The sequence below is a fragment of the Kryptolebias marmoratus genome, linkage group LG7, assembly GCF_001649575.2.
Source record: "Kryptolebias marmoratus isolate JLee-2015 linkage group LG7, ASM164957v2, whole genome shotgun sequence".
In the NCBI taxonomy this organism is placed as follows: Eukaryota; Metazoa; Chordata; class Actinopteri; order Cyprinodontiformes; family Rivulidae; genus Kryptolebias; species Kryptolebias marmoratus.
Window position 1 is genome coordinate 23,605,545 of NC_051436.1, and position 15,235 is coordinate 23,620,779.

Genomic DNA, 15,235 nt, shown 5'->3' on the forward strand with positions numbered 1-15,235 from the left:
GCTAAGAGTATAGAGCTGGTCCAGTGTTCCACGGCCAGGACGAAAACCACACTGCTCTTCCTGAATCCGAGGTTCGACAATCCGACGGACCCTCCTCTCCAGAACCCCCGAATAGACCTTACCAGGGAGGCTTAAGAGTGTGAACCCTCTGTAATTGGAACACACCCTCCGGTCCCCTTTTTGAATAAGGGGACCACCACCCCGGTCGCGATATTGCAGAGTCGCGTTAACCAACCCAACCCTACAACATCCAGGGAACTTAAGGAACTCCGGACGAATCTCATCCAATCTGTCCACTCATTATGTCAAGTCAAATCAAGTTTATTTGTATAGCACATTTCAACACACGGCAGTTCAAAGTGCTTTACATCATAAAAACACAAAATTAAAAAGTCATAAAAACAACATACAAACAACATACAGTCACCAAATGAGATACCAGTACACATCCATTTATTATGATTCATGCCATAAGTACATGCCAGTACTTATGCTCTTTGGTACTTCTTCTCAATGTGTCAATTCCTTGCAAATCAAATTGGATAACTTTACCTATCCCTCACTGGTCTTCAGACTGGATCATTCCATCTGGGTGCTTAACTGTTTATTGTTGTTTTGGTCAGTAAGTGTATATTAAAACATGAAACTATGGTTCCAGAAGAAAATAAGACAATCACACCCATGTGGTGATTTAAGATAGATGGTTCATTCATAAGAGCTTCAGAAAAAAATTGTTAAAACAATGTGCCTGCTTTTTTTATTATTTTCTCAGCAATATCTAATACTCATATTTAAATTTTACATTTAATCAATTGCAGATGTATTTGAATTAGCAGCATTAGTTTTGTTAACCAAAACAAAATGCTATTTAAATCTCCGACTGCTGTGCTTAGTGCAAAGGCTTTTTCTACACTCTTAAAAGGACTTTATTTTCATCACATTGTTGTGCCTGAATTGGTGGCAGATTATATAATTCTGACATTTACTAAGATGTGGCACGGATGTGTTGGGAATGGGTTCTGTTTTTAAGAATGTAAACTGTAGCTTTTAGCGTGCTGTTCTGTAGGACAACCCTCAGGTGGCGGAGCCTTGCTAAATCAGACTGGAATTGCACTCAAAATAAGTTCATTTGGACATTTATGGATTGGTTCCAGTAAATGTTTCAGCAGTTAAAATCCCTGGCTGCTGTTTGTATCTAAATGAAACACAAGTGGCTTGTATCTTATCAATGGCAAGTGCAATTGCAGCATAATCAAGACACTAAAACAATGTAAGTGAACATCTGTGATTATATTATTGGCTCCCCTTTTGTTATATTGCATATGAGTGTGTTTATTAAGAACAGAAAAGAAATATTCAGTGAGTTGGTTTTGTCATATTTAGAAACATAAATATTCTTCTAGAGGTAGCATAATTATTTACAGAAAAGGTAAGTGTTTTAGCTAATTTCTCACGATATATGGTTTTTACTATTATTTGTTGCAAAACAAATGAAATTTACAGTAGATTTTATTATTATATCATTATTCTTTTTCAGATAGATCCACAGTTACTTCTGATCATAATTTGATTTTTTTCTGACTTAATCTTTCCTCATCTCAACTCCCATCTTTGTCAGGATTCCCTGGTGTGAAAGGGGAAAGAGGGAACCCAGGTTTTCCAGGAACCACTGGAATGAAAGGAACCACAGGATTTCCTGGCACCCCTGGAACAACTGGACCAATGGGATCGCCTGGACTTCCTGGACCAGGAACTAGAGAGGGCATCCCAGGATTACCAGGAGTAAAGGGTATAGTCCTTTTTACTCAGGATTATGACTTAAACAACCTATGAGAATGTGGCTGGATCACAACAAATTTGGAAAACGTCCTTCAATGTGAAAGCAATCATGGTGCTGCTACACTCTTAGGAATTGCCAAATCTTGCTGTTTTTCTCATCTCTGAGATGCTCTCCTGCCCCCTCACCAAGATCTATATGCTGGTCCAGGCACTATTTTTTTGGACAGCATCAAGATGCATCAAGAGGATCACGCCACACAAGTACAATGCTATGAGGTGTCACATTTGTTCTTTTTTTTCCATGACCTTGTCACTACTATGGTTGTACATTAGGCATAAGGCCATCATGGACAGTCCCAATCCTGCTACAAATTCTTGATGACCAAGCCATTCTGGGGGCGGCAGTGGCTCAGGGGGTAGGGGTTTGTCCTGCAACTGTAGGGTTGCCGGTTCAAACCCCCAATCAGTCTGTGGGCAAGACACTTGACTTACCTTGCCTACTGGTCAGAAGGTTTGGTGGCGCTGCTGTAATGACAACCTCACTTCTGTCAGTCTACCCTGGGGCACTGACTGTGACCACAATGTAGCTTACCACCATCAGTATGTGAATGTGTGTAGAAATGGGTGAATGACTGACTGTAGTGTAAAGTGCTTTGTGTTACTTGGACTAGATAAAGCACTGTACAAATGCAAGCCATTTACCATTCTGGAGTGTGTGTGGTCCTCATGTCATGGATACACTACCGTCAAACTCCAGCCATGACTGAAACACTGCCACTAGGATAACAAATGGCTTTGACCTCATTATGCAAGTTTTCTGCATGCAATTGTAATTTTTTTTAATCCACTCCTAAAGTCCTTACTAAAACCCAACAAAGTCCATCCACATTCTGTTTGATTTTGTTAATGTAATTAATTACATAATAATAATTGTAGTGTGTTGTCATCCTGTGTAAAAGGGTCTTAAGCAAAACAGGACCTGTCTTCATCTTTTTCCACTGACCTCTGACCTGCTGATAATTTCTGCAGGTGAACAAGGTCTGCCTGGACTGATGGGGTTCCCTGGCCTACCAGGTCGTCCAGGACTTCCAGGATTTTCTGGAGTGAAAGGACCGCCTGGTGTGCCTGGTAGAGATGGATTACCTGCGATGCCTGCATTCTCTGGACAGAAAGGTAAAATTCAGAACACAATAAAGGTTTTGCTCCACTCAGGTCCATGATCTGTGCTCAGCTGCAGTTTTGGATGACAGCATCAAAAGGACACACACTGAAAAAGAGTTATGCAAACATGTCTGTGTTTTTTTTTCATAGGGGCCAGAGGATCTCCAGGTCTTCCTGGCTTTCCTGCTCCACCAGGGATTGTGCTGAAAGGTGATCGAGGAGAACCCGGATCCGTAGGCCTTCAGGGCTTCACAGGGCCCAGAGGTAACAAGAATAAGTACTTGATACTATGTACCAGAGGTCAAAAACAAAAATTGCTCAGGAACCATACTTTGGACCCTCATGGGTCAGGGAGCCATGCTAAGGAGTTCGAGGTCACAAGGTCAAAGGTCAAGGTCACAACAGCCCGTGAGCTCCAACTCTGCAACCGTGTACAGTAGAACGGTCAAACGTCACAGATGGACTCCTCATGTGTCAAGGACCAGCCCTTTATGATGCTTGTCTGCAACTAGCAATGTCGGCCATTTTGTAATCGTCAAACTTTCTTTCAGCTTTAACTCAGTCATTTTTAGACATATGGGGCTGAAATTTGATATGGTAGTAGCCGAGATGAAGTCGCTTCTCACACTGACTGCTTAAAAAAAAAAAATCAAGATGGCCACCAAAGCTAACAAGGTGAAGATTGAGACCAAAATTTGTGTGTGCTCTGACTCTGCAACAGTTTATAGCAGAAAGGTCAAACTTCACAAATAGACTCCTCATGTGTGAAGGACCAGCCCTTTATAATGCTTGTCTACAACTGCCAATGTCGGCCATTTTGAAATCATCAAACTTTCTTTCAGCTTTAACTCAGTCATTTTTAGACATATGGAGCTGAAATTTAGCAAGGCAGTAGCTAAGACAGAGGCCTATTGCATACTGAGTGCAAAGTTAAAATATCAAGATGGCCGCCAAAGCTAGCGGTGTAAAAATTTCTGAGCAAAATTGTGTGTGCTCTAACTCTGTAGTAATGTAACGTAGGAAGGTCAAACATCACAGCTATAACCCTCATGGGTCAGGGATACATGCCAAGGAGTTCAAGGTCACAAGGTCAAAGGTCAAGGTCACAACAGTCTTTGAGCTACAACTCTGCAACCATTTACAGTACAATGGTCAAACTTCAGAGGTGGACTCCTCTCGTGTATAGGACCAGCACTTTATGATTCCTGTCTGCAACTGATCAGCTCTTGGAGCCATCTTGGTTCAGCACGGACGCACACCGTGGCAGGCCCCGTCAAAGTTTCTCCAGGAACTTTCTAGTTATATATTATTCTTCCGGTACCCTCAATGTAGCTCGCACGGGGCGACGTGCCCACACAAAAGTTATATCAAAATGACCGGCTCGATCTGATAATGCAGGCTACTACTGGTCTTGCCATTTCGAGTTCAAATGGCGACATAAATTGCAAAAAAGTATGTATTCTGATGCGGAAGTGATACCGTCACAACATAGCGTGGGTCGCAGAATATGGTGTAACACCAGCACAACTTAGAGTGGCGGTCACGTGACCCCCACTCTACAGCAAAACACAGCCTGCTTGTTTGGAAACTAACTCATCGTGCACCCGCATAGTTCGCCATACATACATATATAATATATCAAAACGTAGGTATTTTTGTCGTCTGTCAAACCATGTGCATGTTAGTATTTTGGGATTTAAAGTTTATTCGCAACGAACCACTGAAGGCAGAGTCACAGCTCCAAGTCTTGGATTTGTCTGCAAAATTTCTTTGCAAAGATTTTCTTTTTACACAGACATATTTTTAAGAAATAAGCACAAACTTCATATCTAAACGTTGGTAATTTTGTCGTGCTTAATATAGTATCAATGTTTTCTCTACAGCAGTATGAACAAATAACAATGAACACCAAATCCCATCAGTCATTGCTTACCGTGTCTCCGCCTACATTGTTCCGACACACAGCTCAAATGTCAACAGGTCTCTCCAGCAGTGTTATCCTGTCCACTGATAAAATGTCCTTCACGCAAAAAAACTGACTTTCAGCAAGACCAATGACATATGGTCATACAGCACAGGGGAAAACTAGCTTCATTTCAATGCTAAAAAACATCATCTTCTTCTTCTTTGATTTAATGGTGGTACGAAACAACATTGGGGTGCATTACCGCCACCTACTGGAATGGAGTGCAGATCAGAATGCTGGCTTCAAAAACAAAAAAACAGTTCAGTTCATGTGAACATTTAAGGACAGCCACGTTATTTGTTTCAATCTTTAAACACTAATGAAAACAATAACAAGGAAGAATCCTGACTTTCAAAAATTCATTAAAATAACTCACCCTATATAAAATAAATTGTTCTCCTTTTTAATTGGTCAAATGGCCTGAAGGATAAGTATCTGCCCCGATTCCAGAAGGTTGGTGGTTCAACCCCCAAATGAATCTTGTCTCATAAAATTTTTTTTTGTTGTTTTCTTACAAAAACCCAATCTTTATTTGTTTAGATCTTCAAACACTAATAAAAACAATAACACACAAAAAACCCCGAAAAAAACAACTTTATTAGTTTAAATCTTCAAAACCTTACTTTGCATATTTGCTGATGTTCATCAGGCTGTAGGAGAGAGGAATATCAACATTGGCAAGACAAAAACTGAATAGAAAAATAGATATGAATTCATGGAATAATTGGGGAGTGGCTTTCTACATTGCTTGGAGGCAGACAGGCAGCAGCACAGAAAAAGCTCTGGTGAGTGGCTCTCCTTCTGGTTCTCCAGGCAGTCAGGAGAAGATCGTCCGGGTCAACTTGACATGATGGTACACACAGTACAACAAACAGGTTACTAAAGCTCAGGCAAAACTCAACCACTCAACTCTGTCATTTCTCACTACATACAGCTGAAACTTGGTGTCGCAGTAGCTGACAATGACCCCATCACGTACTGAATGCTGAAACACAACAACAAAATGGCCGCCAAACCCAACAAAGTCAACATTTTCCTGTAAACACGCGGACTTGAGCGAGCGTCTACGTGTTTTTACTTGATGCTTACGTCAGTGCAGTATTTTTCCGTGAGTTTTGAACCGTTAAATTATTTTGTGATTTCTCATAGAGGGATTATATAAATGCTGATACAGTGGAAAGTTTAAAAAAGGACCATTCATTAACAGTGCATCTTATAATCCAGTGCACCCTATAATGCGTAAAATACAATAAATATTTTAGCTTCACTTAAATGCCATGTCTAGTTTGAATTTCATTAAGCTTCCTGGATGGGAATCAAAACCTGTTTTTAACTACAGAATAGGAGTCCAGTTGTTTGTTTTGTTTTAGTTTTATTTTTCTGACATAAACAGACTTAAGAGTGGTGGGGGGTGGTCAAGATTTTGTACCATTCATTTTTAAATAAGCTGTCAGACTGATATAATCTCAAGAATACCTAGTTTTACCTTTGCATAAATGAGTAAATAAAAACATTACAAAACTGATTAAATTGGGCTATCTCTGTTTTTGGTTTGCTTTAAAAAAATGCATGCAAGATATCTTAAACACCCAGGGATGTCAAGTTCAAAGTCTGTGTCTATATGTTTATCTTTACTAAGTAATGGACTGTTGTTGCTGTGTTTATTGTAAGTGTTGATGTATTTCAAAATTTTTTCTTGTATATGTGAATTGTCTTCATCTGGTTTACAGGTGACAAGGGTCTGCCTGGTTCGCCTGGTCATCAAGGTCTGCCTGGACCTCCTGGTCTTCCTGAGCAGAGTAAAGGGCAGCCTGGAGTGCAAGGGTTCCCCGGGCAGCCTGGATTTCCAGGTTTCCAAGGACCAAAGGGAGATTTTGGAATCATGGGATTTCCTGGCATGCCGGGACAGATTGTGAGATAACACACACAGAGGGTTTCCCCCAGAAAAGAGGCTAAGCCCGGTGATAGGTGGTAATTCGCTAGCCGTTCGCTGGCTGTTCGCCGGCCAACCATGAGTTAGGAAAAAAAAAGATTAAAGTTGACATGAAAGTTGAAAATATGGCTATTTATTACGTGATATTGTAAGATATTTGTGCCAAATATTTACACAACTACAGTTTTACAAAAATGAACTTTTGAAATACTTTTTTAAACAAAAATACAATAAAAATAAAAATACAAATTGTTTGCACCTAATTTGAATCCTAATTTAAGTCACATTTACAAATAAATTAAATTAACATAAATGAAAAAAGAAAAAGTGCAAACAAAGCACCAACACACGTCTCACTTCCAGGCCAATGATTAACAACAGAGAACTCTGAAAAACAGAGAGATGCTGTACTGTACTGTGCTTTTTGTGGCACAGGCTGCATGTTGGAAACAAAGCATATCTAATGCTGAATTTAATAGCATAATTTTACTGTTAAACAAGGATAAATTAGCTTGCATCATATTAATATTAAATTTTTCACTAAGTAAAAAACACACTTACCATATTCGGTCTTGTAAAGCCACCAGCTGAATTTTAGCTTAACTAACCATTTTTGGTTAAACTCGCTCGTCATGTTTATTGCTGCGGCTCCAGCGACCTGCTAACTCCAGGTAGCATCAGGGCTAATTAGAGTCCCGCAGGGCTCCGCAAACAGTGCACGGACCTGAGCACGCGGTGGAGGCGTTTATAGCCTGCCAGGCTTATAATATGCTGGGGGAAACCCTGCACTTATAATACACATACACAAACATGAAACATGTTAAAGTGGTGGTATTGAATTTCTAATGGGTTTTTCAGGGTGATGACGGTGCACGTGGTTTCCCTGGCAACCCTGGAGAAACTGGGCAGCCTGGTCTAAAAGGTGTGCAAGAAAGACAAAATCAGTACATGTTTTCTCTGTCAGATCTAAAGATTTACGCATGAATCTGTTGATGAGTAATTGGGGGCATTTGTTTTGTTGCTCAGGTCTCCCTGGAGAAACTTTTGGTTTTCCTGGAGCACCAGGGCCTAAAGGCCAGCCTGGCAATTCAGGTTTTCCAGGTAAGACTCAGGCATTTTTATTATGATAAAACCATTGATTAATCTGCCTTTATTTCAGAATAGCAAACATTAGCTCTTAAAATTAACTTCTGAATTGATACAAGTCTGATCAAAACAATAATGAAACTTTTCTCAACTTTGAATATCACTTACTGCCTTGCATGTCAAAGTTTTAAACAAAGATCTTGCAGGTTTTCTTAGAGCTTAGATATGTGAGACAAACTTTGGCTCAATATATGTAAAACTGACTGAGGTTTACCTATTTTTGTGTTTACAAAGGTCAGTTGTCAGTGGCAGTCATCTTGAGTTGTATAGAGCTAAAACAGTCTCATAATTCACAAATACACAGAACAAGATTCACAAATGTGCAGAAGGATTCACACATGCACAGAACAAGATTTAATCCTGTATTTCCGATGCAAACACAAATATATCCTTTTTTACAAACTGCTTCTGGTTTCTCGACTTCGCTGTATTTGTGTGTGAATTTTGAGACTCCCCTGACTTGTCTCAACCCACAAATGTTTTTTTTCTAACTGGAAATTATCTTCAACCAATCAGGTGTCTTCCTTGTTTTAGCCAATTATAAGAACACACTCTCACGTGAGACATGATTTATTTCTAAGCTAATCACATTAAGTTATTCAAACACTGTGCTACAGACCCGTTTACAGCCTACGCCAGCAAGTAGCTGCGTGCGGATCGTGGCACAATCTGTACCGTCAGCTCATTTGCGGATGTGCTTAAAAAAATATTTCCGGATCACCACTGAAAATGCTAGAGTTAGGACAATGTACTGGAAATAATTACTTCCAGCCTTAGTTATAAGGGTGTGCTAAATTATATCCTGTAAGCTGATTTATTACAACACATATATTATATACATTGTGATATTATTAAAATATTCTAGTTTAGTTTAGTTCATTTTTGCACAATTAAAATACAGATCAAATATCTTAGGCGCATAGTCTAAAAGAAATCCCTCCAGGAGGGCTTTTTTTTCTTCTTTTTTTTTTGTATTTCATTACAATAGTATAAATAATATATGATTTAAAGAGAAGAAGAATAATACATATAAAAATGATTCAACAGCATTTTGTTAGACCGTTATGACTGATCTGAACATGCGCAATCATTGCGTCACACAAAGAGTGGAACATTTAAACTTAATTTAATTTTTTTTTTTTAATTAATGAATACAAAGAGAGCAACAAATAGAACACATACTATGTAGCAAAGGATGCCAGGAGTTTAGGTTTCTACAGTAAATCTCATAAAAGATGACTTTTATTAAAATAAAGGTTTTCTGTTGTCAGTAATGGGTCCACCAGAGGGTGTATTGACAGCATAAATACATTATAGCCCAGCCAATCAACCAATACACATTTTTCTACTAAATTATAAATTTCAAAGTAAATAAGACAGTTCTTATTCATAAATGGAATTATAACTTTGTCTAGGAAAATTAATGAATTTATAGAAAGAGATATTTTGATTATTATTAATAAATATGGTATGTTTCATAAATATCTTGATGCAAAAAGATGGTGAAAATATGGCTGGGCATGTCTGAGCAGTGGCTTGTCTTTAATCCAACAAAAATCCAAGGAATCCTAATTAACAATCTTCTTTTTATCTATTTGGTGGAAAGGGGAAGAATAAACCTATCTATTATCAGGAAATTGTGATCAATCTAAATTAGTTTGGATACTTTGTATATACGAACTGCACAGAAAACCAACAACATTGTAAAGTAGAAGCCTTCTCTCTTTTCCACCACAGGCCCTGTCATCCATTTACAAGAACACAGTCACGCACAGAAATCAGCAAAGCTATGAACAGTGACACCTTCTAAATGCCATGTCCCAAGATGACAATAATCATTTATACTAGTTTTGTGTAGTATGTTCTAGTGTCCAAACTTTTTGTCATATGGGTCAAAATCCTAAAGTCAAAAGGACTTGAGGGGCAAAATATTTTTTCCTCTACCTAGTTAACAATAAACTAAGCATTGGATTTCACAGCTTTCATTCTCTGCTAAACGTTCATGAGCATGCTTCCAGTCAGAAAATCCATCATTCACAAACGCAGGTTTTTTTCTTGTTGTTGTTGTTAAACATTTTACATGCAAAACAGAAGACAGCACCTTTTGATGGTGAATAACACAGCCATTCCCTAAACACCCATTACCTGTTACTGAGTTTCCTTTTAAAGTATGTTTTTGTGAAAAATCGCCTTTGCTGCTCATACTGTATATTCGCTCCGATGTGGATAAGTTATGTGCTTACTGGTCTTTTTGCGCAATAAGCACATATCTGTTGGTTGATGTTATTTCCCCAGAGGTGCAGATCACTGTTAGAGAGGTCAAACTTAATGTCTCCTCTTGCCTGATCCTCTCGCTGCTCCACTTCAGCACCTTCCTCCCCTCCACTCCTGCTGCTCTCCTCCAGCTAACCCAGCATCCACCTGAGTGGGGCGCTCCCTGTCCTTCTCTCCCTCGGTTGGTGGATGAGCCTGAGAGCATCCTTCAGCAGAATCACCTTCGTTGGTAGTTGTTTTAAAAAAAACGTTCAACTTCAGTATAGTTTCTAACGAATCGCTCTCTAGAAACTCCTTCTGATAAATATTCTTTCGTTTACGAGCACCGCTCTCAAATTTCTTTCCCGACATCTTGACAACTGTCACTCAAACTCACTCAAAGTGGAGGGACTCAGCCCAAAACCAGCTTTACATTCTGACTGGTCAAACTATGGACTTTTAAATCACTGAGACCACGTCACGTTTAATTTGGGTCAATCGGCAGTCAGACCTGCATCTATAGTTATTGACAGAACCTGATAAGTCACAAAACATTTACATTTTTTCAGCTTATTATGTGACCTTAAAACAGTAGGCCCCCTAATGCCATAGGCCCCTGGGCTTTAGCCCAGATAAGCTCACGCATTAAGGCGGCCCAGCTTGTAAACATGATCAGTTCATTCATTTTTTATCATTGTTGAAACTCAGTTTTTTCAGTCATTTCTTTATCAGAGACGTGGCTAACAGAAAACCCAACTGAACAGTTTAAATTACCTTGATACAGTTCTGTTCATTATGTGAGAAAAAATAGAATTGGAGGTGGAGTATCTTTTTACATTCAGGATGACTACAAGTAGATATTTAAAACAAGGGAAGATATCTGTTTGAATTCAGATTAGGTGGGGGCTGAACCTGTCTTTGTAGGGCTTTTAGGTGTTTCAGGTTTTGATTCAAACATCAATGACTTTAATAGTCTAAGTCACTTGACCTGATACAAAAGGAAGATAAACGGTTATTTATCAGGTGACTTAATTTTTTTTTCAACATTGTTTTTATTGAATTTTTTTCACATATTTTGACAAACATAATATACAACCAATATAGTCAACAACAACAAGCGCCCTCTTAGTTACACATCTGCAAATATATATTTTAAGTATACAGGAGATAACAGTTCAATGTAGAAACTCTCTTATCAGCCTCTTCAGCTTGGTCTGGTTGTTCCTGTCTTTTGTTGGCCTCTTCTTCCTGAGACAAGTCCACACTTTCCTCAAATGACCAGAAAGTCTCCATATGTTTTCAAATAGTTCACTTTTCCCTTTTTGGAGATATGTTATGCGTTCCAGGGGTAGTCTTCAAGATTTGTCTCATCCATTGCTTGATATCTGGACCTGTTTTTTTCTCCCAGAAAAGTGCAATCAATCTTTTAGCTCACAGTAGACATATCAATCAATACTGTTCATATTTGGTAAACAAAGTATTTTTGGGATACAGACCTAGTAAAAAAAAAAAACAGATCTAGAGGAATGTCCTTTGAGACCAAATGTTCTATAATTTGTTTTATTGCTTTCCAAAAAGTTTTAATTTCCTTAAATTCCCAGATACAAGGAAATAATGTCCCTTTCTCTTCTAAACATTTTGTGCATGTGTCTGGTATATTAGGGTTATACCGATTTAAATTGACTGGTGTAATATAGATTTGCATTAACCATTTATACTGCAGTAACCTTAAGCTTGGGTTTATTGTTTGTTTGAGAGCTTTTGAGCAGACAGACTGCCATTCCTCTTGTGTCAGATTTACCCCTAGGTCTCTTTTCCAGGCTTCCAGTTTAAGTGTTGAGTCTTCTGAAATTGAACCTTTACTTGAGCAATCTTTGCAAACCAATTCTTCTAGATGGGACTTTGATGGCGTAGTCAGATCTTTGTGTTTTGTCTAGTTTCTTAGCTGAAGATATTTAAAGAAATACTTTCTATGTATATTAAATTTCTGTCCAAGTTCTTCAAAAGACATCATGAAAGTTAAACCCGTTTAATATAAATTAAATTTTGCCTATTCTAATTGCAGCCCATTGTCTAAAAATAGAATCTTCTCTGATATAAATCACTAGTGGGACCAGGTAGTTCAGCCACGACACAGGACTGAGGGTAAAAATCTTCTGATGTTCTGCTGTTTATCAGAAACAGCAGAACGTCAAAACACTGAATCAGGAACGACTGCAGCCGCACTGGGGAAGAAGAGTAGAAGTCAGTGAACTGAGAACACGTCAAGGAAGTAAACTTGAAGGAGGTGGTTACACTGACCTGATGCGATCGGAGAGCGGGGAGTTCAGGCAGAAGGGCCGAGGCAGCCAAGAGACAGGAACCAAAGCAGCAAAACCACGGACACACTAGGTAAGTCTCTGGCGATAATCCTAAAGCAGGGTCAAACTGGCAAGGGTCATGCACAAGAGGACAGAAGGCAGTGAACCTATCTGGTCCAGATACAGATTCAGCAACAATCCGTCAGGGGCGAGGCATAGGGCAAAGATCCAAAAATGAAAGCGAAGTCAAGACAAGGAGGTAGAACAGAAAATGCTGGAAAACTACTAGTGAAAAGTGTTTGATAATCTGGCACAGGAGGTGAGGAGACGTGGAGTATAAGAAGGGAGGGAAACAGGTGCTGTAGAGGTAATCAAGGAGCGAGAGCAGGTGCAAGTGATGAGGGTAAAGAGAAGCAAGGCATGAGGAGAAGGACCAAACAGGAACTGTTAGAGAACATTACACTCTCCCTGGAACAAAATCTTGGTTTCCCCATAGTGGAGTTAATTGTGACAGAGTAACTGGTTCTTTTGTGAATTTCTTTATGTCATACCATATTTTGATCATGTTTTTAACTATATGGTTAACAGTTTTTGCCAACAATTTGGGGACTGAATCAGAGAAAATGTATAAAGGTAAAGGTGGACTTACTGATTCAGATTCCAATTCTGTCCACTTGGGGGAGTCCTTGGCCTTAAATTAATACCCAGTAGTCCTAAATTGGGCTGCCCAATAGTACCACATGAGGTTCAGACACCCTAGCCCCCGTTCATTATAAGGTAAATGTAAGAGCAACATTCTAACCCTGGCTCGTTTATTTTGTCATAGGAAGTGAATTCTCTAACAACCCTGAACTCTGAGCTTATTTCTGGAAAAGTTTCTTTTTTATCTAATTGCAACAATGACAGCGACAGCGCTGCGAAGGCCTATTGTATCCGCTCGAATTCTTATTAGGCCCGAGCAGCGACAGCGCTGCAAAGGGCTATTATTATTCCATTCCGACGAAAATCGCAAATTTGGCGGCCTAAACATATTCAAAAACTCACCAAACTTCACCAAAAATTGTCCCCCGCGTGAAATTGCACGATTCCAAAAAAATCGAAAGTGGGCGTGGCCAAACTGCTCCACAGCGATCAGCTTCAAACTTGGTCAGTATGCAGTTGAGGAACAGAGGATAAAAAGTTATCAAAATTGTGAGTTTTTGAGCATGTTCAGGGGGCGTGGCCAAGCGGCGAACTTGGTGTACTCGGCGAAGCAAACAAAACGTAATAACTTTTACACGCAACTCCCGACATGCACCAAACTTGGTATGAGTCATCCCTGTGGGATGCCCGACGATCCTATGTGGTCATATTCTGACATCATGTAAGCCCCGCCCCCTGAGGACAGGAAGTCACTTTTTTTTTTTTGGAAAGCTACATCTCTGACACCCCTTGACCGAATCAAGTCGATCCTGTGTCAGATGACAGCTAACAAGTTGGTCTGACTTGTATTAAAGCACCATGAGTTTTCGCAGGGGGGCGTGGGCGTGGCAGCGTGGCCGTGGCAGCGTGGCCGTGGCCGTGGCAGCGTGGCCGTGGCCGTGGCAGCGTGGCGAAGTCAGACGTAACGCCGTTGCCATACGTTTGGCTCTAAATTCCACATATTTTAGTGGAGCTGCACGAAACTCACTACGATCGATCCTAGTCCTGCCCCCAACAGAAATGCAGTGCCATTTTTGGTGGGCGTGGCCTAATTTCTCTATAGCTCCCCCTAGAAAACTTTAAAAAAGCAGCCCCAAGCCATGCTTTTACTGACAATCGTGAAACTCGGTACACATGTGTAACATATTAGAACTTACGAAAAAGTCTCTTTGAGCCATGGTCCAAACCTCACAGGAAGTCAGCCATCTTGGATCAAATGTCGGATTTTTACCCAATTTTGACCTATCACAGCCTCTGCATTGGATCGAACTCCTCCTACAGCTTTTGACATACAGGCTTCAGAATCACTGAGCTCAGTCTTGAGACATTGAAGGTCAAAAGTTATCAAAAGCTTTTTGCTACAGCAAAGCATGTGGGCGTGGCCAAGCCTCAAAATCTAACCATTCGCCATGAAACATCAATGTGGAATAACTTCTTAATACAAGGTCATAAATAAATGAAACTTTCTGTGTGTCATAACAGACTAGTACTAATCACATTAATGTGGTCAATTTGTGACATCCCTTTAACCTGCCCCCTTCCAACAGGAAGTAACCGGTTTTCCTGTTGGAGCTTGTCCTTTTTTCTCTTTCACTCATACAAATTTAAGGCTGTGTTACATCAGAATCAGAATCCATTTTATTGCCATTGTCAATGAACACGGTTCACAGACTAGGAATTTGCTTCGGTGTTCAGGTGCAATAGGTACAAATATAACAATGAAGAAAGACAAATGGTAATTTTTTTTGCTTCAACCAGTGATGATGTGGCCAAGGCAGAGATTATAGAGTTACGAATTCTAACTGTTCAGGAGTCTGACGGCAGAGGGAAAGAAACTGTTCTTATGGCGGGATGTTCTGGTCCAAATGGACCGAAACCTTCTGCCTGAGGGGAGTGGTATGAACAGACTGCTTGCAGGGTGAGAAGGGTCAGCTGTGAATCGACCTGCTCTCCTCACAGTCCTGGAGACGTGTAGGTCATGGAGAGATGGGAGGCTACAGCCGATCACCTTCTCGG

At 39.9% G+C, this 15,235-nt stretch overlaps 1 protein-coding gene across 1 annotated transcript in view; it reads left to right on the top strand.

The window, feature by feature from the left end:
* The window catches only part of col4a6 (collagen, type IV, alpha 6), a 254,724-nt gene that overhangs the window by 189,190 nt on the left and 50,299 nt on the right, over positions 1 to 15,235 (top strand). Inside the window, exons 30-35 of the mRNA XM_037976748.1 lie at positions 1,619 to 1,789; positions 2,809 to 2,952; positions 3,091 to 3,204; positions 6,637 to 6,818; positions 7,698 to 7,761; positions 7,866 to 7,940. Coding sequence (XP_037832676.1) covers positions 1,619 to 1,789; positions 2,809 to 2,952; positions 3,091 to 3,204; positions 6,637 to 6,818; positions 7,698 to 7,761; positions 7,866 to 7,940 — 750 coding nt within the window. The remainder of the gene's footprint in view (positions 1 to 1,618; positions 1,790 to 2,808; positions 2,953 to 3,090; positions 3,205 to 6,636; positions 6,819 to 7,697; positions 7,762 to 7,865; positions 7,941 to 15,235) is intronic.